At 43.1% G+C, this 23,097-nt stretch overlaps 1 protein-coding gene and 1 long non-coding RNA gene across 3 annotated transcripts in view; both read left to right on the top strand.

Annotated features, from left to right (window-relative positions):
* The first annotated feature begins 878 nt into the window (after positions 1 to 878).
* LOC144686821 (uncharacterized) lies at positions 879 to 2,540 on the top strand. Its single transcript, XR_013578007.1, has 3 exons — positions 879 to 918; positions 1,050 to 1,079; positions 2,509 to 2,540. It is a non-coding gene; the product is annotated as an uncharacterized LOC144686821 (long non-coding RNA).
* An 82-nt stretch (positions 2,541 to 2,622) lies between these two features.
* The window catches only part of neb (nebulin), a 279,762-nt gene continuing 259,287 nt past the window's right edge, over positions 2,623 to 23,097 (top strand). For both annotated transcript variants that reach the window (XM_078552563.1, XM_078552562.1), the window contains exons 1-12: positions 2,623 to 2,739; positions 5,275 to 5,382; positions 10,167 to 10,271; positions 10,408 to 10,512; positions 11,953 to 12,057; positions 13,124 to 13,228; positions 16,274 to 16,375; positions 17,780 to 17,887; positions 19,183 to 19,299; positions 20,218 to 20,319; positions 20,409 to 20,516; positions 20,617 to 20,721. In XM_078552563.1, coding sequence (XP_078408689.1) covers positions 2,653 to 2,739; positions 5,275 to 5,382; positions 10,167 to 10,271; positions 10,408 to 10,512; positions 11,953 to 12,057; positions 13,124 to 13,228; positions 16,274 to 16,375; positions 17,780 to 17,887; positions 19,183 to 19,299; positions 20,218 to 20,319; positions 20,409 to 20,516; positions 20,617 to 20,721 — 1,257 coding nt within the window. In that variant the 5' untranslated portion in view covers positions 2,623 to 2,652. The remainder of the gene's footprint in view (positions 2,740 to 5,274; positions 5,383 to 10,166; positions 10,272 to 10,407; positions 10,513 to 11,952; positions 12,058 to 13,123; positions 13,229 to 16,273; positions 16,376 to 17,779; positions 17,888 to 19,182; positions 19,300 to 20,217; positions 20,320 to 20,408; positions 20,517 to 20,616; positions 20,722 to 23,097) is intronic.

Genomic DNA, 23,097 nt, shown 5'->3' with positions numbered 1-23,097 from the left:
CAATTCTACTGTCAATGCTATTTAGCCATATAGAACTGCTAGAATTAGTTGGGAAATGGTAACCATATCTCAATCGCTAAGGAAAAATTCAGTATGGAAAAGCTTCTTCTTTAAAGCTGATGGACTGCATACAATTTCAGGAATAGTGTTCACATCTGACAGAAAATTAATCTTAATGACACGATAAAGATCAGAAGAAAGAAAGAATGCTGGATGTGTTGGAAATACAGAGCAAGCCAATCAGCATTTGAGACAAATGGATAAATTAACATATTAGAATTTTCATCAGAATTTTGACACTGAACATTTTCAATTTAAGCTTAATCTAATTTATGGGTTGAAATTGTGCCGCATGATATTAGTAACAAATATAAGTGGACCCAATTTTAACTCACTCAACACCCATTCACTGACATGGTGTTAAAATAGGATCCAATGATGGGTTGTGGAATTTCGCTCGTCTCCTGTTTTAACTAAAGTGATAGCTCACACGTTCTGAACAGGATAATATCTTCATTAAAGGAACAGACAGAAATGTTGTGTGGATCTATTAAACCATTTGTTGCTGATATTGCACGCTATGATTTTGCCCCATTGGTCTTTCTAGTGCAGTTTTAATTACCGGTAATTTCCTTGGTTTTCAGGAAGAGTAATTATATGTGAGCAAAGTTTCTTGTTCTCTGCTTAGAAATTAATATCACCAACTGTAGCAATAAAAAGCAACATGTTATTGAATGTTTTGTAACAGGCTTGATATTGCATGGCTACTTTAGCTAGACCAGTTCTGCCTACCAGCAAAAGTACCACATGTAAACTTGGTTGCAGTAAACATGACAACTATAATCTCACTGTTCAATTAATATGTTTCTTTCCTTCAAGGAATCAGGACCACAAACATTCATTCGAGAAGTGACAACAGTAAGTAATTAAGTTAAATAATTCATGAATATCAGGAGTTGCATTGTTTTAAATGTGAAATCAATATTGTTTTGCTGCAGTAAATATGACATCTTTTATTTAACTAATCAATCACATTCTCTGTTCCCAAGTTTTCAGAACCACGAACAGTTATTCATGAGGTAAGCATAGTAAGAAGCCAAATAATTAGCAAATGTTTGCCAGTGTTTGTATATAGGTCAAATTAATAACGTGCACTATGCTAAGAGTGACACATTTTCTTCTTGAGTTCTGTGCCCAAAGGTAGGTCTGACCCACAACTCCGTAATGTCCACCATGAGTAGGACGAGGAGTCAGGGCTGACTTTATTCACCTCAGCCGGAACGGGGATTAATCCCATTTTTTAGGCACCAATCTGATCCACACTGGCCATCCAGTTCCCAAGGAGTCTGAGTTGCTGTGGCAACATGCACTTTTATCTGCATGTTGTGACCTGGAGCCATGGATAGTAAAGGCAGAGGCTCCAATTTATTTCCATCACATGGCTAACCAGAAATCTTTCCCGCTCTTACTGCGTAAGATGTTGGCATATGTTGGAAAGATTTACAAGTTGATACTCAACCTGTCTGTTTGACTGCATTATGAATGCACCTCCCTTACCCATCAAGTCCTAGAATGGGACTTGAACCCAGAGCTTCTGGCTCAAAGGGAGGGATGCTACCCACTCCCCCACAAGCCCTCCTTTTTTGGACACTTCTTATAAGGTACTAAATGACTATTGGTCTTTTCCATAAGGTTTCAGAACCACGCATGGTCATTCAGGAGGTAAGAACCTTAACATATTAAACAGTTGGTAAATGACCTGGATTTTGCAGTGAAATTGTCAGCGTTTGCTATCATGTGGACCTGACAGCAACTTCTAAAGTCCGCAGTTAAATGTCAAAATTCAGAAGTTGCTGTCAGTGATCCCATGCTCCTCCACAGTTGAAGTCCCTGCAGATGGAAATTTTCCAAAATCTGTTGAAAGGGGTGCAACTGGGTTTTTATTGGTGTACTCAATTCATAATTACTACTAAACAACCTCTCTGGCCCTGAAAAACCAATTTTATATTTCTGGAATGTCAAATTTCTCTAGTATGATAAGGAAAATCCACATATTTTTGTAGATTTTTTTTGAAAGTTTGTTAAGATATTTCAACTTCTGCCTTTAAACCATGTGTATGTCCTAATTTTATTTTGCTGTTGATAATATGATTAAAAAGTGATGGAATCAGTGGTTTTTACTTCCTGGTTTGCTTTCTATGAGAATTCTTCAAACGTGATTGGCTGCTTAGCCTGCTTGAAGACATCACTGTTGCTGAAACAGAAACTCTCCTTGAGCTGATGCCGGAATCAAAGTAACATCAAGAAAGGGGAAATCTATACCACAGAGATCAACACGTTCTTTGGGCAGCTTTCTTTGAGGTCATCGTCACTTTGCCACTGATCGCAAAATCCGGGCCCATATTTGATGGTGCCATTGTTCATTGGAACAGAATCAATACTTTGTGTGCAGCAATAAATGTGAAGTAATTTATTTAGCTACTAAATTACCATTTTTCTTCCCCACAGATTACGGAGCCACACACGGTCGTTCAAGAGGTGAGCATAAGTGACAAGTTAGTGAATATTTGGTACTGCATTTGTTCATGGGGTGGAACTAATATTGTTTTATTCATTGTTCACAAGTCTGCTTCAGGGCTCCCTGTCAGAGAAATGAAAAAGAGGGAGAAGGTCGACAGGTCAAAGTTTCTGACTCCTTACCTTGAACACAGTCATAAGATGCAGGATCTGTTCAGTTCGGTACGAAATCTGTAATTCATGCTTTGTGCATATATTTGTTGGTGATGCAAATTTTTTCCTCAGCATTCTCCTCTTGGCTACCTTGCTGAAGCGCTCTTCCTCCAAATGTGATGATGGCTTCAAATCTGACACCAAGAGTGTCCTCAGCTGATATTTGTAGAGACTGTCACCGGGATTTTATGGCCCCACTGTGGCGGGACCTGCCGCCGGCAATGCGGTGCCCCAGCCAAAAGCCCATTGGCTTTCAGCGGGACCGGATGATTCCGGCGGTGGGCGGGGCAGGAAAATCCCACCCTCTATTTCTAGCAGGGGTCACCTGGACCAGGGTTACAGTAGCTGATGAAACTTATTCCTACGCTGGAACACTGAGGTAATTTGGACCAACCCCCAGTGCACTCTATCCAAAGTCAGCTAATGCAATGCAGACCAGGGGTTGAACTTGAACTTTCCTGGTCTGTTACAACTACATTGAGCAGTACACCTATCAACTGGAATATATTATAGTGCAATCATTCATCAGGCTCTTAGAGGATATATTAGTCTAAGCTATATTTGCATTTTAAAATGTATTTTGAGATGCCACTTTGGCGGCACTTGCCTTTAAGTTAAAGATCATGAGTTAACTGATAGACAGGTGTCATATGGTGAGATTAATTCACTGTGTTTTCACTCATTTGTACCAGCTAATTCATTTTTTATGAATTCTGTCCAATTGAGAAAGTGAGTTACCCAGTTGATAAACAGAGCATGACAAATCTCTACTGCTATTAGAAATATACACGAATGGAAAAGCCCTCACAAGCAACAAAATGATCCATGTCCACTTTGATCCATAAGTTGAATAAATGACTTGTGACACTGAAAAATATTGAGTAAGATGTTTGTACAGTGAAAGCTGTCATACTGACCACTAACAGTATGGTTTGAAATTATCTTTTGTAAAACATGTTAGAAGTATAGATTTTAGCTAGTTGACAAAATCGAGCGATGTTGTGAGGTCTAGAAATTGGATCATTAGGCACCCATTTTACAGGTCTCCATGGCATGTGTCACATCCATTTCCTTCTTTTCCTTATTTCTCCCTTTCATTGCCATCCATTTGCTCCCTATATTGCCACCTATATCTGCTTTTGGTACCACCCATTTTGACATTTGACTCTTTGCATTGCTAACCATTCCCAGCCCCTCTCTTCCTCCACTCAATCCTGCTGTTACCCAAGTCCAGCTGCTCTTGCATCAGACTGAGTCTCCCTCTTCCCCTTTAACATTGCTCATCTCTGTACACTATAGTTGGGAATCCTTGTTTTTATGAGGATTCCCATGTACAATTACAGGGAGGCCACAATCACCAAGCAGCAAGCTATTAGCACTAGGTGAATGTTGACAGGCAGCTCGCTAATTGTGGTGGGGGGGGTGTGGGGGGGGGGAGCTGGAGGTGGGGGAGTGGTGGAGTGGTGGGGGGGAGCTGTGGGGGTGGGGGGGGGAGGGGGCGGGGGGGAGTGGTGGAAGGGAGGGAGCTGTGGGGGCAGGGGGGGCGGGTGGGGGGGGTGACATATCCAGTTGTTCCTCTGTTGTGACAAGCCTATCATGGTAAATAGAAGGGATACGTAAAACCTGTGTTTTTGCAGTGGCTTCTAGTTGTCCTTTAGGGACCACAGGTCAGGCTGCTCAATGTCAAGTACCCCAGTGGGTGTAATCTGCTACTCCTTCAAAATTGTATTGAGGTCCAGTTGATGTAATTTTCCCTTTTTTAAGTGGTCTGGATCAATCTCTTTAAAGCCCACTGATTAGGCTGGTCAATGCCTAATATAACAAGATCTAACATGCATGGTGCATGCACTACCCATTTGTACATTAAAATTACAATTGCGATCCTACAACCAACATAGGACTCAACTTGGACAGGCTCCCTTCTGTTCAGGGCCAGAGTGCTGGCTGCCCATTTAAAGGCCTGTTTGAAAATTAAATCAAGCAGGCAAACGGATGTGCAAGGTGCCCACCAGAATTCTCTCTGCAGGTCAGCAATTGTTTTAGGTGAGAAATGTGTCTCTTCATATTGTAATTTGAGTTAATTTTTCAAGATGGCAAACTACTTTATTTTCCCATGGACAAATAGTAACCCCTTTCAAGGCTCCTCCTTCTCCCTATAACTATAGCAGCAGCTGAAGGAGCACAAGGAACTGGGCAATAATGATTTCCATTATACTGTCACCCCATTCCTGCCCGGTGATAAAGATAAAATTCGGCTCCACTGTGTCAAGAGTTTTGGTTGATTAAAATTGTGTAGGCTGTAGAAGTCTCTTTGTTGCTCACATTTCTCCAGAACCTGTTGGGTGATATGAACGCTGTCAGTGTTGCAATAATTTTCCCTGAAGTGACAGTGTACCTCTGGGAGGACTGAGTCAATGGTGCATGAAAGTGAATGATTGAGAAATACTCAAGTGTATTTTCCTAGCGATTGTCGCAGTATCTAATTTCAGATGACAAAAATGGATTTTTTGTAATTTTGGCTTGAGGAAATGTGTTTAATTTTAGAACAAGTACAAGGAAGAATTTGAAAAGGAAAGAGGAAAACCATATGCTGTTGTCTCAGACACACCAGAGCTGAAGAGAATTCGGAAGGCTCAGGCACAGCTCAGTGAGGTGAGGAGAATGGATAGTAAATTTGAAGAGGTTTCATCTTCCACTTAGGAATGTAATTATCCTAACTAGTCCATACATTGGAAAAACATTGGACCTTAATCAAACAGTGTTAATTAATTCTCTTTTTCCTCCCTCTCCCATTGCCATGCCACCCCTCCACGTACTGTAAACCTTTCTAGTTCATGCAGCACACACATCAGCATCCTTTTATAAATGTAGGGAACATAGGACCTAGAACCAGGAGTATGTCATTCATGCCTCGAGCCTGATCTGCCATTCAATACTTTCATGGCTGATCTGCTTGTGGCCTCAATTTCACTCTCTTGACTGCCACCCAAGATGATGGACATGCAGTGTATCAAATCCATTGGGTACAAGCTAGCTTAATATGGTGCATTTGGCTGAAGAGACTAATCCATGAGAAGCAGGTTCCACCACAAGTGCCACATAGGAAGTAGAAGTTAATGCAGTACTATTGCCGCTAAATTACCATTCGTCAACTCAACAGTGGCAATGGGACCAAATATCAACACAAAATTAAACCTGAAATTTGTTGGAAAGGGCCTCACTCAAACTGATTTTCTTTAAGCTCTCCACATAACTGAGCTTGACCACCCTGAGTAAAAATGTAGATGGAGACTCATTCAAGTAAAGATCACATAGTTAGAAGTTCAATCTTCTATTGCTGTAGTTACCTGTTTACCAATTTCCCACAACTCCAACCTAAGCACTCACGTACTTAAGTTTCCTTGTCTTATTCTGCGGCAGTGAGCATACCACCACAGCAATCTAGTTGTTTCTGTGAGATACACTGCACATAGCCTTTACTTGCAATTCACTAACTTCAGCCTTTAAAGTAGGCAATTATCAAAAATCTTGGCTTGCATTTTCGCGTGAACTGGGAAAACCCAATCTGCGCATTTTGCAAATGCACACTCAACCCATGTGTGACTTTGTCCAGGAGTTTTGTCTTTTTACACAAGGGTCGAATTCACAGTGCATTTTGTGAGCCGCGATGGAGTGCATGGGTAGTGTGGGTGCAGAGGCAGGATGGTTAGAAGGCCTGGCTCGGTTCTCCAACAGAGCAGCCCAGTTTCCAACATCATCTCCCTAAACCGTCCCTCACCCCCTCATCACTCCACCCATCCCATGCCCACTCAAATCGCCCTTGCTACCCCATGCCCCCTCAGATTGTCCATGCCACTTCCATGCCCCCTCACCTCCATGCCACCCAATGCCCCCTCATTTATCTCAAGCCACCCAATGCCACATCCATGTCCCCCATCTATCCTCCATAGCCACTCACCCATTTTGCACTATGTACAGCCTTCAGGAGCCATGCAATATTAATAGAAATTATTTTGAAATCATTGGAGAAAAATAAACCTCTAGCAATCTAATAAAACCCTTATTTCAAATACACTATCACTGATACTAGAAAATAAACTCATCAATTGTAAAATAATATAATCCTTTCAGTTCCTATTAAGTTTGTAAACAAACAAAAAAAACCACAATAAAGGACTATTCTATTATTACAGCCTTTTAAAAGTTGCAATCATTCGCGGATCAATAGATCACCTGCTGGGGTGAAACTATTATTAGCTTTTGAAACCCAGCCAAGCATTCATAATGACTGCAGTTAACGTAAGAAAAGCTTCCAGCTACACTGTTTGAAACTGACAGAACAGGATGGTGTGCCATTTCCATTTCAAAGCAGGGTGCCTGCCAATCAATGGAGGGGAGCAGGTGCAGATATTTTTTCAACCATCAAAAGGGGGATTTTTTTTCACAGCCAGGGCTGTCAATTTAACTCACAGCACCCAACATCATAACATGTTTTGAACATTTTAAAAAAAATTTGTAATGTATTATGTTACTTTTGACTATTGGAAAAGTACTGTAATGCATGACAGCAATTACACAATGCTGATCAATGTAAGGGTCAACTTACTTTGGCCGGGGAAATCCCTATGATGAATCACAGCATTAAAAGCACATCAGCATTACAATACAGCATCTATTAGTAACATTTCAAGGTCTCAAAACATTTTACACTTCAGAATGTTCCCGACACCCTCTGTGATTACAAACTCTCCAAAGAAGTACGTTTCTTCGGGATTTCAAAACATACATTGGCGCTCAAAAATTGTGTGCGGGAGGAAATTCAATTTTCCTGTGGTCCTCACAGTGGGGACACCGGCCTCAGGAAAGGTGCACGTATGTTTTGAACCCAAGGCCTTCCTGACCCATGAAAAGGCCGCACAAAACGGTACAGGGTGAGGAAGGCAGAGAAACTGGTTTCTCCAGCTAAAGTACGATTCACGGCCCGATTCACACTCCCACTGGGAGATGAAAATCCAGCCTCTTATTTCAGCATCTATATCTAGAAAGCATTACTTCTTGTTGTCTCACTTTCATGTAAAAAAAAATCTATTATAAATTCCTATATCTACAATTGAAATTGAAAAAGCCCAGGTCGCTCCTCTCCCCATGCAATTGCAGGTTGTACCATTAGGTGATGCTACATTATCTTGCCTCCATAATTGCTCTAAATGCTTTCTGAAAACGTTTCCAATGACATTTGTTTTAGTCACCGAGATGTTTTATGTGAAATATAAATGAAATTAGAATTAATAAAATACACAATACACAGTGAGATGATTAAACTTATCTTTGAATTGTCGTTTGCATTTTTCAATGTATTCCACCTTTTTCTTCCTGAAGGTATCAGCACCTCACAAATGTTTGGTCAAGTTGATATTTTTGCTCAGAGCTAGAACACTGTTGGCTGAGTTCACTTTAAGCATGTGTCTTGCATTCAGCTTCCTAGGATAGATCAGTATCATTCAGTAGATCAACAGAAGGAAGACTTCTCTTTAGCTTCTTGTGGTAATCAGTAATTTTTTTCATATAATTTTGAACAATAGTGAGAGGACAAATTTCATATGCTTTATTTAAGTAAGGTTAGAGTGAGTGCTTTTTTTTTTAGATCAGAGAGGCTTTCTGTGTCGGCATATACATGTGCATCTGTATGAGAGAGAGATAGAGAGAGAGAGAGTGGAATTTTCACTTTCAAAAAAACCATTCATTTACACACAGTTAAAATTAGGCTCAAAGTGAGAAACAAAATACTACTAAATATACACGGCTGGGGCCAGATTTTCAAGGTGGGGTCAGGAACCCATTACCAGGATGAGTTCTGGGCCACAATTAAAGGTGCTAATCTGTTTTTGTTGCGGTGATTGAGGGATAAATATTGGCCGGGACACTGGGGATAACTTCCCTACTCCTCTTCGAAATGGCGTCATGGAATCTTTCACATGCAGCTGAGAGGATAGACTGGGCTGTGGTTTAACATCTTCTCTGAAAGATGACACCTTGAGCAGTGCAGCACCGCTTCATTCCTTCACTGGAATAACAGCCTTGATTTTTGTGCCAAGTCCTGGGGCGGATTCTTGATCTGGTGTGGGGGGTCTTGACTGCCAGCTGGAGAGCCAGCGAGAGACCCACGGTGCCCCTTGCCTGGAAGGCCCACCAAACCACATGCTAATCAGGTAGTTGCGAGGCCACCTTCAGGCCTTCCCTTGGAATCAAGACCCCAGGGGTGGAAGTCCCGCCTGGCTAGAGCTGCCAGCCAATGAGAGGCTGGTAACTCTTGACTCAGCAGCACCACTGGGGAGATCGTGGCTCTGCTGGAAGGACACTCCCCCCGAAGTGCCAGTATCCTGGAGTGACCCAGGCCACGGATAAGTAAGGTGGGGATGGAAGGGTTTGTGGGGTGGGGGTCATGGGGCAAAGGGTGCAGAGGGGTAAGAAGCAAATAAGGAGTGTGGCTTTCAGCAGGCCCTTCCTTCCCAATATCCGGTCCCTCGATCAGGCACTGAGTGTTCACCTGTCATGTCAACATGTCGACAGACCCGTCCACCACTGGCCTAAATCCAGCAGTGACAGGATGAGGCCCTCAAGTTGTCATTAATTGGCCACTTAAGGGCCTCAATTGTCGGTGGGGTACAAAAGTCGACCATGGGCCTTCCCGCCCACAACTTAATTCTGGCGGAAATGGAAAGTCGATGGGGTTCACATATGTCACCGCCCTGCCTAAGTAAATGCCCTTTCCACCTCCAAGTTTGCCACCAGAGAGAGCACAAGATTGCACCCTTGGAGGGGGACTTGAACCCAAAGGTAACTCAAAGGGGAGAGCGGTGCCAACTGAGCCACAACTGATATGCTCAGAATACTGTGCACAGTTCTGGTGTCCACATCACAGGAAGATTATAGAGACACCGGAGAAGGTGCAAGAAGGATTTACCAGGATAATACTAGAGAAGAGGATAAAGAGCTGGCCTCTTTTCTATAGAAAAGAGAAGACTGAGAGGTTCACAGATGGACATCTTTAAGATAACATAATGGTAATGGGATTGACATAAAGAAAATGTTTGCACTTGTGGGAGCTATTCAAAATTGGAGGTCATAAATATAAAAGAAGCACCAATAAAGCCTATCAGGAATTCAGGAAAAACTTCTTCAGCCAAAGAAAGATAAGAATATGGAACTTGCTACCACTTGCTAAGACAAATAGCATAGATGCATTTAAGGGGAAGTGACTCATGAGGAAGAAAAGAATAGACGGATATGTTGATAAGTTTAGGTGAAGAGAGATGGGAAGAGGCTTGTGTGGAGCATAAATGCCAACAAAGACCTCTTGGGCTGAATGGTCTGTTTTTGTGCTGCAGACCCAGTGCAAAGCTATACATTCTGATTCAATTTTTTAAATTTTAAAGGTCAAGTATCGTTCAGAAGGTGACAAGGTGAAGACTATGTGCCATGTTGATGAGAAGGCCCGGGATATTGAACATGCCAAAAAGGTTTCGCAGTTAGTTAGCAAGGTAACGTTCCTCACAAACACACTGTCGACACAAAGATTGAGTCCAGTTTACATCTTGCATAATCTTCTTCTACAATACATGTCTGCTGCACCTCCAAATCAGTTTAGTGACATGCCTACTGAACTGTCTATCCCAGGTGTTATACAAACAGAAGTGGGAAGATACCAAGGATGTCTACCAACTGCCACCAGATGCCCCTGAGCTTGTGCGAGCTGTGAAATTTGCCGAAAACTTCAGCCCGGTAAAGAAATCTATTAATCAAATAAAACTGTAGCAAGTGCCAAGCAAATATTATACTTCATCTTTTGCCAGAATGATCACATTGTTTTGGAAAAAAACCACAAAATAAATAATTCAGTTACCATGGTGACCAAGATTCAGGCTGTTCTGGTGACGGGGATGTAATTGGGATCTGGTGGGAGCCTTGCCGGAATGCCCGCAAACCAGCGACACCCAGCTATGAGTGGTGCGTGGAATGGCCTTGTTGAGGTGAGGTTTCTGAGATAAACCTTGGGCTCTATAGGAAGTTTGAGGATCTGGATCTCCAAAAATGAGGTGGCTCAAAGAGCGCTCAAAAGGCCTTTGTAAAGGGTGGGGCGTTGAAAGGCAGCACATACTTAGAGGCTGCTCTAATACCGGAAGGCCCGACACCACCCACACCCTTGCCCCACTCATCCACCAGTCTAGCCAGTTACGGTTGTGAGTCTGGGGTCTTCAGTGGATGGGTGGTGGGGTGGCCGGTGCTTCTGCTCTATGCTACGCCTTGCTCTTGGCTGGTGCTTCCTATGACCCTGCAAACTTTGGTGGTGGCAATTCACAGTGCCTACGATCCTGGCATAGCTGTGAGCATTCTCCCCCGCCAGCCCCCATAGATTTTCCAGGCCAAATGCTTATCATTATTTTGTGAGCAGCCATTTTGTGAATATAAAAAAAAAGAACAAAATCAGAGTATTTGGCAACAGTGAACTGTCTCCAGCACAAAATGCCCACATAATGAGAACACAGGATTGCTGGGTAGATAAATGAGGATTATTAAGCGAAAGTTAAAACTTTTTAATTCTTCAAAGGTGTAACTTGTTTTTCCAAGCTCTGTTATGTAAGTCACCAATGACCTATCTGATCCTGCCTTGCAATTTTCCACAGTTGTCTGAAAACCTAGTTAACAGTTTTATTGTTGCTTTAATCATGCAATCAGGTCAGAGCCTGCTAAAATATTCCCTGACTGGCTGCAGAAGGACAGGCTTTCAAACCGCTTTTCAGCTGGCTTGCTGGTGACCAGTTCCCATTGGTTCCTTCTTGAGATGAAGGCCAGAAGGAGCATAAGAATGGGATGGAGCAACTCGTTCTGTAGACAGATCCCTGATTTTCACTCTGAGCCCTCCAAATACTGAAACTAAGATTAGAAATGCACACTGTGAAAAATTGTAAGCAAAAATCTCCATGTTCTACTTCACTGTGTGGCGATTAAAGAAGGGACAAAGGGTTGAGTCAAAGAGCAGCCTCCCTGACTGGTACTTTTAATTGTTACTGTGCTATAAGAAATGTATATTTTCAGTTTCAACATCGATGCCTATTTTGTGAAAAACAATTACTTTTAATTCCAAGTTATATGTCATTATTAGAGTTATAGGTATTATTCCAAACTTACTTAACGTTGATTGTTTTTTTTCTTCCCTTGAAGAAATTATACAAAGAAGCCTGGGAGGAGGAAAAGCCTTTCTTCTTTCCTTACACTGATAGTCCAGAGCTGAGACGAGTTGCCAAAGCTCAGAAAGCTCTGAGTGACGTAAGTGACTTGAACATTAAACATTCAAGTCTTTCGGGTGTTGGGAGATTTTAGTACAATGATCACAAGAATTAAAATGAATTTTGGCCATTTTCACAGTTATCAACAAAGAAGGAAAAGCTTTATAGAGTCATAAAGCCATACAGCACAGCAGGCCATTCAACATATTGTCCCTGAGCTGTCTCTTTAAAAAGGAAATCTAATTAGTCTCAATCCCCCAGCTCCTTCCCCACCACTCAGCAAACATTTCCTTTTCAAGAACCCTTCCAGTTCCTTTTTAAAAATCATTGTTGAGTCTGCTTCCACCACCCTTTCAGCTAATGCGTTCCATCAGTAAAAGTGGAGCAGAAAATCATCCTTGCAGAGGTTAGTTAGATAAAAGTTGGAAAGTCTTGCATTACTGTCAGGGTTTCATTTAAAGATCTGCTTTCTCAATGCCATACAAATCTTCTAAATGTCCTTGAGATCCTCTCGCAGTCATTTCCTTTAAAAGCTAAAAATACCCACCCTTCTTCAGCCTTTTCTTTTAACTGATCAGTCTTATGGCTTCTCTTCGCATTGTTCATGACCTGGATATGCCCCTTCTGATCAAAACTGGCCTTAGCACTCAAAGGCTGGAATGTTACGGCTCTGTCGCATCTGGGCCGTAAAATGTGGCGAACCATTCTAAACTCCATTGATTTTGGTGGGAAGGTAAAATCCTGCTGCCGTAATATTCCATCCAAAGTGATCGGAATACTGCACAGTTTAGCAGGACTTCCTCTGATTGGGATTGCACTGCTTTGGTGATATCAGTCAGTTGATCAAGTCAAATAACATCCCTACATCTCTTTAAAATTCACAATCAGCTATTTCAAAGTTGTCCATTAAGTGCTTGTGTTGCCAATTATTTTTTTGTCCTGCAGGCAGCAATTAACACTATTTAGTATTGAATATCATGTTATCACCAAAATGATAGATATCAAATCATTAAGCATTGGGAGAGGTGAATTATCCACAGTGCGATAAATAGGATCAAATTATTTATTTATTTTCATTAACCAACCAATTTCCTCTTTCCACCTAGATCGAATATAAGAAAGGACACAGTGAACAAGTGTCAAAATACACTTCGCTGGCAGACCCGCCAGAGGTAGATCTGGCAAAAAAGGTTGTCAATCAGCTCAGTGATGTGAGTACCAACAACAACAGCTTCTATAAGGAGGAAAAATACTCCAAGGCACATCACAGAGGCGTAATCAGACAAAAATGTATGTCAAGCCAAAGAAGGGAATATTAGGAGGGGTGAACGAAGGAATACAGAAAGATGGGTTTTAAAGCAGATGTTAAAGGAGAAGCGGCAGGGGGGGGACTTCCAGAGATTAAGATCTAGGCGGCTGTAGGCACGCCATTTTCAAAAATTTGTTCATGGGATGTGGGTGTCGGCATCACTTTGGGCCAGCATTTATTGCCCATCCCTAATTGCCCTTGAGAGCTGAGTGGCTTGCTAGGCCATAGCAGAGGGTGTTTAAGAGTCAACTGCATTGCCATGGGTCTGGAGTCACATGTAAGCTAAGGACAGCAGATTTCCTTCTCTGAAGGACATTAGTGAACCAGATGGGTTTTTACAACTATCAACATGGTTTCATGGTCATCATTAGACTTCCAGATTTTTTCCCCAGAGAAGTACCTCTGGAGTACTAGTTCAGTGACAATACCACTACGCCACCACCTCCCTATGCAATGCACCACTCTGTGAGGATTGTAGGGACTGGAGGAAATTATAGTAATGGGGATTATTGCCATGAAGTGAATTAAAGTTGTGGATGGGAATTTTAACTGGGAACCAAATGTAGGTTAATAAAGACAGATGGAATACAGGCAGCAGAATGCTGGATGAACTGAAATTTATGAAGGGTGGAGGGATACCTGTCAAGAGAGCATTGAAATAGTCACATTTAAAATTGAGGCATCAATGAGGGCTTCAGCAGCATATGAACTGAGGGAGGGTTGGCCACCGGCAATGTTATGGAGGTGGAAGTTATTTGGGGCAGAATTTTAAGGTCACCTGTCGGCAAGTTTTCAGACACCGGGGAGGAGGGGCGGGGGAGGTAATAAAATTCACCTAATGGCCTTCCCACTGCCCTCCTGCCCGAACTGGCCTGTCTGCAATTTTATGGTAGAATGCCAGCCCTTATCCCTATTGAGGCCTTAAATGGGCAATTAATAACCACTTAAGGGCTGTTTCCTGCCTGGCTTCAATTTTTGAGGCTGGTGGGAGGAGTTCAGGGGCGGAGGGAAGCCTGTCTAGTCACCCTGTTCAGCGGGAAGGAGTGGGTGGGCCTAATTTCCACATCGGGTGCACTCCCCCCGCTGACTTTTTGAGTGACGGGATGGGGGGGGACCCCACCATACGAAAAATCTTGCCCTTGGTTTTTGTGTTGGAAAGGATATAGGGTCAGAAGCTCAGCTTTGAATAGGATGCTGAGGCTGTGGGCAGCCTGATTTCACCCAAGGCTGTGGTCAGGGAGAAGAATAGAATCAGTGACAAGCTTTCGGATCTTGAAAGATTTGGTCTTGTCAAAGATTAACTGGAGGAAATTGGAACAGGATATTCGGCAGCAGTCTGACAACACAGAGTCAATGCAAGGGTGAAAACAAGTGCTAGAGAGATAGAGGTGAGTTCTTCAAAATACGTGTGGAAATTGGCCCCATATCATTGGATTCTGTCATCAAGGGACAGGATGAGAATTGTAAGAGGAGGGGGGTCACAGTTAGATCCTGGATGGAATCCAAGAATGATGGCATGGGGAAAGGAAGCAAAGTTATTAATAGAGGCACCCTGGCTAATATGCCAGATATACTCAAGTCTGCACTTCTTCAACTTGAGAGAGTAAGGATGAGACACATCGCATGCGAATGTCGAGGATGGGAGAAATGAAAGGCTTTGCTGGGGGCAAGGGCAGCAAAGGTAAAGGAGAGGGCATGGTTGAGTGCGCTGACTGTGGCAGAAATATTATGGGCAAATAGATGTTCAAGCCTAAGCAGTTGGACAGTTTTCAATTGGAACTGTTAGTGACTGTGGGGAAAGTTTTTTCTGGGCTGGGCCAGGTGGAGTTGAGATTGGAAGGGAATGGGGGCTGTGGGTAGTGACAAATATAAGGTCAGGGATAGCCTTATCTATATTCTGAGATCATTAGGAGTAGGAAAGCCATGTGAGATGAGAGGGTGGCTATGGGTAGAGGTACACAAATTTTTATGGATGGAGAGGTTGAGGGAGGACAGGAGAGCAGTTAAATCAGAGGACTAAAAAGCTCTGTTAAAATGGAGCTGGGAATCATTGAGAATGAAGAGTCACTTGGTGCAGAGTCTGAAGGGAGAAACAGAGATACCTCGGTGAGAAAGGTTACGTTTGCTGCTGCTGGCATGAGTCACTGTCAAAATTGTTACTCCCTAGAGTGCTGATCTCAGTGCTACAGACCTTCTGCAGGGCTTAATCAATATTTTTTGTTAAAAATCTACTAAAAATAAATACTGTTACACTTAATGACCAGGCAGATTATCTGCCAGGCATGTTTAAGAGTGTTTTTTTCCTCAACACTGTCTCAAGTTTAGCTTGTGAGAATTAACACTTCATCTTGAATATCAAGTGGGTTAGTTATTGCCTTTGGAGAACAGTAGTTCTGGTTCTGGCAAAACTTATCCTGGGAAAAATTGCATTGATAGGAGTGCCCTTTATTAATTATGCTGCTGACATACAATAATCAGGGAGATGGAACTATTAGATCTGTGCCATTCACCACACTTAGTAATCTCCATCTGGTCTCTGGCACTTTAACATCTAATTATTAGGGAAATTTGAGTACCTTAATAACAGTTGTAGTAGATATTCGTCCAACATTATATTTCAACTAATTAGAGTGCAGGGAAATATGAACCTTATCCACACTTAATTAATTGAACAATAAACTATCTCAGACATGTTTAATGACTTAGAATTCCAAGGTAATTTTACTGCACTCCAGAAGAATTACTGTGGTGAAGTACCTCTGGAATTGTTTTGGAGATCTGCCAAATCTGGGTTATTTTTCTCCCGAGATTTTAGTCAGCATCCTTTATAGTCTTCCATTTACACTGCAAATGGCTTACTGATATCTTGAGTCCAGACTGCCTGATTACCCAAATATAACCAAAAATGGAGATAATGAAAATAACATGATCTTCCATTTTCTTACAGCGTAAGTACCATGAAGACTACAACAAGAATAAGGGCAAGTGGAGCCAGACACCTTGCTATGATGTCGCAGTTGCCCGAATGAATTCTGACAATTTGAGCCCTGTAAGTATTTTTTCAAAATTTGTCCAGCTTCTTGTTTAAAATCTGTTAAGGTGACAAAAAAAGCTGAAAGAGTTGGTATGTGTGCTGCCCAGCCAATAAACCAGGCAAATCCAAGAGCCAGCCTCTTCTCTATTCTGATTAGTTGTTCTCAGTTGAGGTGAATTGAGTGGTTCTGCCATAGCTCGCAGTCTGGAAGGGGGTAAAACAGTTCAAAGTTTCTATCTCGATCACTGTTGTTGGGGTAGGAGGTGTACACTTGTAATGTGTAACTCTGTAAATTAATATAAAAGTGTATAAAGATTGGCTCCAGTTCTATCCTTCACCAACTGGATTTCTGGGGAAGGAAAGGTAGAAACCCACAGATTGTGGGTAGGGCAGGAGGAGGGGTGTTTTGGACTGAAGATCACAAAGGAGAGAAAGATTACATGTTAAACGGTGTGGAAAAGAGGTTGGAAAATTGCAGGGCAGAAGGCTTGCGTATTGGAAGGGAATAATTGGCCTATTACAGCAAAGAGGCGAGATCATAATTGGCTGAGGTTTGCTCATGGGGGTCAGGGGAAGCACTCCTGCTGCTCCTGGCTCTGGAAAGTACTTAGTTCCCACAGCTGGCAGCTCCCGTCTCCATTTCGCTGTTAGGTTCCCTGAGTCCTGGGGAATCCAGCCAGGAGCAGTCAAATTTAAAACCAGATTCCCAACTGCACTCTGAAATGATACCTCTCCAAGACGGAGCTTGGATATGAAATGCAATCCGCAGCAATGAAAATGGCAGCAGATGTGTATGCTGTGGTTTGTAGGGGGGGTGATCATTTTCAACCATGTGTCTCTAAAGTGAACAAAACCGCTTTTTAAGTCCATGTGAGTAACTAAGGTTTAAGCTGAGAATCATTCTTGGTACCCTCCTCTAAATCTATTCCAAACCTCCAAACATAATCCACCATATCAGGAAACAAAACCAGATGAAGCATTCTAAATGTGATAAAAACAAAAAACTACTGCGGATGCTGGAAATCCAAAACAAAAACAGAATTACCTGGAAAAACTCAGCAGGTCTGGCAGCATCGGCAGAGAAGAAAAGAGTTGACGTTTCGAGTCCTCATGACCCTTCAACAGTTCTGTTGAAGGGTCATGAGGACTCAAAACGTCAACTCTTTTCTTCTCCGCCGATGCTGCCAGACCTGCTGAGTTTTTCCAGGTAATTCTGTTTTCATTCTAAATGTGATCTAGCCAAGACCTTGTACAAGGACAAGATGGTGGGCTTTGTTTTATCCTGAAGAGTTCTGTTAATACAACCCAATACCCTATTCGCTTTGACTATGGTTTCTCAGCATCAGCTATGAAGTTTTAGAAGATTATGAACTATCTAAAACAACTGCTTTGTTTGTACTTTTTCTCCTTTTTAATTAGAAAAAATACAGTGAGGGCTATGAGCAAATGAAAGACCAAATTTACTTCATGCAGACTGAAACCCCTGAATATGCAGCTAATAAACGTGCTAAGAATGCTACAAATGCGGTAGGTGATTTACAACTAATGTTCATTTGATAGACTCACTGCCATTTACTTTTATTTAAAACTGATCAATATGGGGCAGCATTCAATGGAAGCGATGGGGGTCTCACCTGTCGGCTGGAGAATCAGCAAGAGTCCCTATCACCTCTTTTAGGGAAGGCTCACCATATTAAGTGCCATTCGAGCACTTAGCTGGACAGTGGCCGACCTTCCCCCGCTTAAGGGACCCCGGGGGCAGGACTCCTGCCTTGCTGAAAGCTACCGGCCCATCAGAGGCCACCAGCTCTGTTAAACAGCTGCGCCACTGGAGCGGTAGCGGCTGCTACAGGCGCGACACTCACCCAAGGCCCAGGAATGTCATTGAATCCCAGGCTGCAGGTGAATGTTGGTGGGAGGGGGGGGGTCAGGAAAAGGGGGAGGAAGGTCAGTGGCAAGGGCAGTGGGGGTGCAGTTCTCACAGGGCAACCCCACTTCCCCATGCTGGATTGCTCGATCAGGAACTGAGTGCCTGGCAACAAGGGACCAGCCATGCTGAGAGCCCGTTAGCAACCCTACATGGGTTTATTTGTTGAGTTCCCGGTATGATATGCCCACCTCCCCCCACTGGGTTAACACCGGCAGCAGTGAGGGCTTGAAGTGGGCATTAATTGCCCATTTAAGGCCTCAATTGGTGGTGGTGCGGGGAGGCCGACCATGGGCCTTCCCACTACAGACTTAATTGTGGCGGAGGTCCCCCCCCGTCACCCGATTAAATGTTCCCCCGCCACGAAACTTGCAATGGGGAGGGGGCATTAAATTCTGCCCAAGGAGAGGGATCTCAGACAATGAAAAGAAACCAATGCAATTGCACTTTAAATAATCCTGAAGTTTGGACACATCAAAATTCATCTGAAATGGAAGTTGAGTCAATATGGTCAGTTCTCTAGGTTTAAAATTGCAGAAAACATGAATATTAATTATGGGGGAAAATTGTCTCCAAGCAGGATTAATTTGAGGGACGAGTCTGCTGGTAGGTTGACTGCGTTGTGAAGGTTAAACTCAGAAGTATTTTGTTACTATTATCCTGTGTTTTTGTTTAATATTTTCTGTTTTCTGGACCAGGAGGCCTGACACTGGCTTGAAATTAGTCCTTGGGCCTCATTTGCATAAATAGGGTGAGATAGTGGCATCTTTTGGACCACAATAGTCAGCGCCTCCATCTCTGAAACCAAATTTTGGGCTGTTGTGTTGCAAACCATTTACCTTATAAGCGTAGGAATTGAAGGTCCAATAATCATTTACGACCTTTGCTTCTTTAGGTAAAATACAGAGAGGATTATGAGAAGACCAAAAGCAAAACTGATTACAACACCCTACCGGCTACAGAAAATCCTCTGCTTCAACAGCTGAAACATGCCGGCCACATAGCAAGTGATGTAGGTATTTGCAACCACAGTGTGTCTTTACACTGATAAACAACGCTTCACAGGTGGGGAAAGAGAAAAATAACAAGAACAGAAGTGCAAAGTAGTCTTAGAAAAGCTAGGTATCATTCATGCTGGAAGTCTGAAATAAAGGCAGAAAATGCTTGAAATGCTTAGCCGGTCAGGCAGTTCTGACAGAGAGAGGAACAGAACTGATGATTCATTTTTATTTTCTTCATTCATGGGATGTGGGCTTGGCTGGCTGGGCCAGTATTTATTGCCCGCCCCTGGTTGCCCTTGAGAAGGTGGTGGTGAGCTGCCTTCTTGAACCGTTGCAGTCCATGTGGTGTAGGTACACCCACAGTGCTGTTAGGAAGGGAGTTCCAGGGAGTTTGAGCCAGCAACAGTGAAGGAACGGTGATATCTTTCCAAGTCAGGATGGTGAGTGGCTTGGAGGGGAACTTCCAGGTGGTGGTGTTCCCACCTATCTGCTGCCCTTGTCCTTCTCGTTGGTAGTGGTTGTGGGTTTGGAAGGTGCTGTCAAAGGAGCCTTGGTGAATTCCTGCAGTGCATCTTGTAGATGGCACACACTGCTGCTACTGTGTGTCGGTGGCCTTAAAGAGAGGAGAGGCGATTGAAGGCTTGGTGGAGAGAGAAGTGGAGTGGTAGAGGAGTTTAGGAGAGACAGTCAGAAAGTGCAGCCAAGGCTGCTGAAAGGTTTCTACCATAATAGTGGGATGAAAGTGGTGTTGCAGGGGATGCAGAAAACCAGAGTGGGAGGCCAGAAGAAGGAGAGAAGGGCTGGTTTCAGACATGGGTCTGATGTTATGGAGGAATTTGAAGATGACAATGAGCATTTTAAATTCTACTGGGTGGCAAATATATGAATTCCATTCTGCAAACCTGTCACTAGTTTCCTTATTTTTGCAGAAAAAGTACAAGGCAGATCATGAAAAGTCTCACAAAAAAAGCATTAACTACTGCGACACCCCAAAGTTCAAAACTGACAAAGTGCTCGCAGATTTCAGTGATGTAAGTACTGCAGTGACCTCATGACCTTGAGCGTAAAGTTCATTATTTGAACTGAGCTGACATCATTGTTGTGGATATTTCCATTTTAGATCAAATATAAGCAGAATTATGAAGATAGCATCAAGGGCCATTATATTGGCAGCTATGAGGATCCATACTTGATTCACTGTTTGAAGGTCGGAGAAATGAAAAGTGATGTAAGTAAACAAAACTTAGTTTGATCACAATTGGTAAACTGCTTATGGTGTACCTTGTTATCTCTGCCGATAAATAATACAACGTTCTCTTTTTCTGAAGAAAAATTATAAGGCAGCCTATGAACTGGATAAAGGAAGCTGTTATTTTCCGCAAACTGCTACTCAAGAGTATGAAGCTATGAAGAACTCTTACAAGTGTAAAGATGTAAGTATCTAATAAGTGCTCTATCACAAACACCTCAATTCAACAGCTTCACCAGGAATTCTCATTGTCCGTTCACAAATTCAGGTCTTAATGTTATTCAGTTAGAAACCATTGCTATGAGATGAAGAGCTAAAAACAATCACTAAAGCTTATGGAGAATTAACAATTGGTCACAGGTATCTTCAATAGAATCCTGCTACAGCAACAATTTGCACTTATAAAAGAACATAAGAAATAGGAGCACGAGTAGTCCGTCTGGCCCCCCCGAGCCTGCTCTGACATTCAGTACGATCATAGCTGATCTTGCCTCAACTCCACTTTCCCACCCACTCCTAAATTCTGTTATTCCCTGAGAGATCAAAGAATGACTCTCTCAGCTAACCTTGAATATACTCACCAATGGAGCATCCACAAAGATTCACAATCTTCTGAGTGAAGAGATTTTTTGTCGTCTCAGTCCTAATTGATTTACCCCTTATCCTGAGGCTGTGCACCCCGCCCCCAACCCGTTCTAGATTCCCCAGACAGAGGCAGCAATCTCTCCCTGTCTAGTCCATTTAGCAACTTGTATGTTTGAATGAGATCACCTCTCATTCTTCTAAACTCCAGAGAGTATAGGCCCAATTTGCTCAGACTTTCATCATCGGCCAATCCTCTTCACCCAGGAACCAATCTCGTGAACTTTCGCTGTACTGCCTCCAAGGCAAGATATTGCCTTCCTTAAATATGGAGACCAAAACGGTGCATAGAACTCCAGTTATGGTTTCACCAAAGTCCTTTAAAATTGTAGCAAGACTTCCCTTGCAATAAAGACCAAACTGCCATTTAACTTCCTAATTACTTGCTATACCTGCATGTTAACTTCTTTGTATTCCTTGTGTATGTGTATATCCAAGAACATCAAGACATTAAAATTTTGCACCTTTTAAAAAATATTCGGTGTGAATAACCTCACACACTTCCCTATGTTATACTCCATCTGCCACCTTGTTTCCCACTTGTTTAACTGGTCTCTAATCACTTTGCAGTCTCTTTGTATTCTCCTCACTGCTTAAATTCCCACCTGGCTTTGTATCTTCAACAAACTTGGATACATTATTCTCTGTATAAACGGCCCCAATGTTCCAAAGTGCTACACAGGAACATTATCAAACAAAATTTGACATGTAAAGAAATAGTAAGGCGGTTGACCAAAAGCTTGGTCAAAGTGGTATATTTTAAACAGTGTCTTAATTGAGCAGAAAGAGATAGAGAGGTGGAGAAGTTTAGGGATGGAATTCCAGGCTTAATGGCCTAGGCAGCTGAAGGCATCACTGCCAATGGTGCAGTGGTGAAGATTGGGAATGCGCAAGATGCACTAAATAGCAAGAGACATAGGGCACACACCCGGCCCGCTCGAGTGTGAAATGACGCGTGTTGACGTCGGCGGAGGGTGCTGATGTCAACGTGCATTTGCGCGATAGTTCGGTTGGCGGGTGCGCTATCAACTCCGGCGCACACTCGACGGCAATTAAAAGGCCTGCTAAGGCCATTAAACAATCAATTAAGGTCAATTTTTCGCTGCCTGTCCAACCTAACGGTTGGCGGGCAGGCGAAAAGGCCATGCGGCCTTTGCATTTTTTTTAGAAACCTCATCCAGGGGCGGGAGGAAGTTTCCAAAAGCAAACAATAATAAAATAAAAACTTTAATTTTTCTTTAATAACATGTCCCTGCTCATGTGACAGAAACACACGAGGGGACATGTTTCATTACATTTTTATTTTCTTTATTATTTTTCGTTATACCTCTTCATCTGCAGGAGGCAGCTCCGTGCCTCAGGGAGATTAGGCAGCGCTCACTCGTGCTGAGCCCTCCTCCCCTCCCCACACACCCCACACACAGACAGGGCTCAGCGCTGCTGCTTGCGTTTCATGCTGGGCGGGCCTTAGTTGAGCCGCCAGTGTGAAATCGCGGTACGGTGCCGATCGTGGGCGGCGGTCGGCTTCCCGACCGCTCCCGAGCGTCCCCACCCGCCCCCGCCGAGCCCACCCGCCAAGGGAAAAATTCTGCCCGTAGGGTGGAAGTATCCCAGATTTGCACTAAGTGTGGTAGCGTGCGGGAAAAAGAACGTTTTTACCTGCCGGCCGCAATGGCAGATTCTCGCCATATCGTCCCAATCCTGTCTCATTAATCATACATTCCCGGGAAACAAGCTGTTTCGATGGCGGGCGGGCTCCAATTCGCCCACCATGCCATCACCTCACTGCTTTGTTACACCGGGCGCCATATTTAAAGTGCAGCTACGTGCACACCTCTCAGTGCTTCCAGCCCTGGATTGCTGCAAAGAAGACATGGCCCCGAAAGGAAAGAAGACTGCAGCCCCCAGGTATAGTGAC

Source organism: Cetorhinus maximus, chromosome 11 (assembly GCF_964194155.1).
Source record: "Cetorhinus maximus chromosome 11, sCetMax3.hap1.1, whole genome shotgun sequence".
In the NCBI taxonomy this organism is placed as follows: Eukaryota; Metazoa; Chordata; class Chondrichthyes; order Lamniformes; family Cetorhinidae; genus Cetorhinus; species Cetorhinus maximus.
Note: the sequence above shows the minus strand (reverse complement) of the source record. Positions and strands in the feature narration are given on the sequence as shown.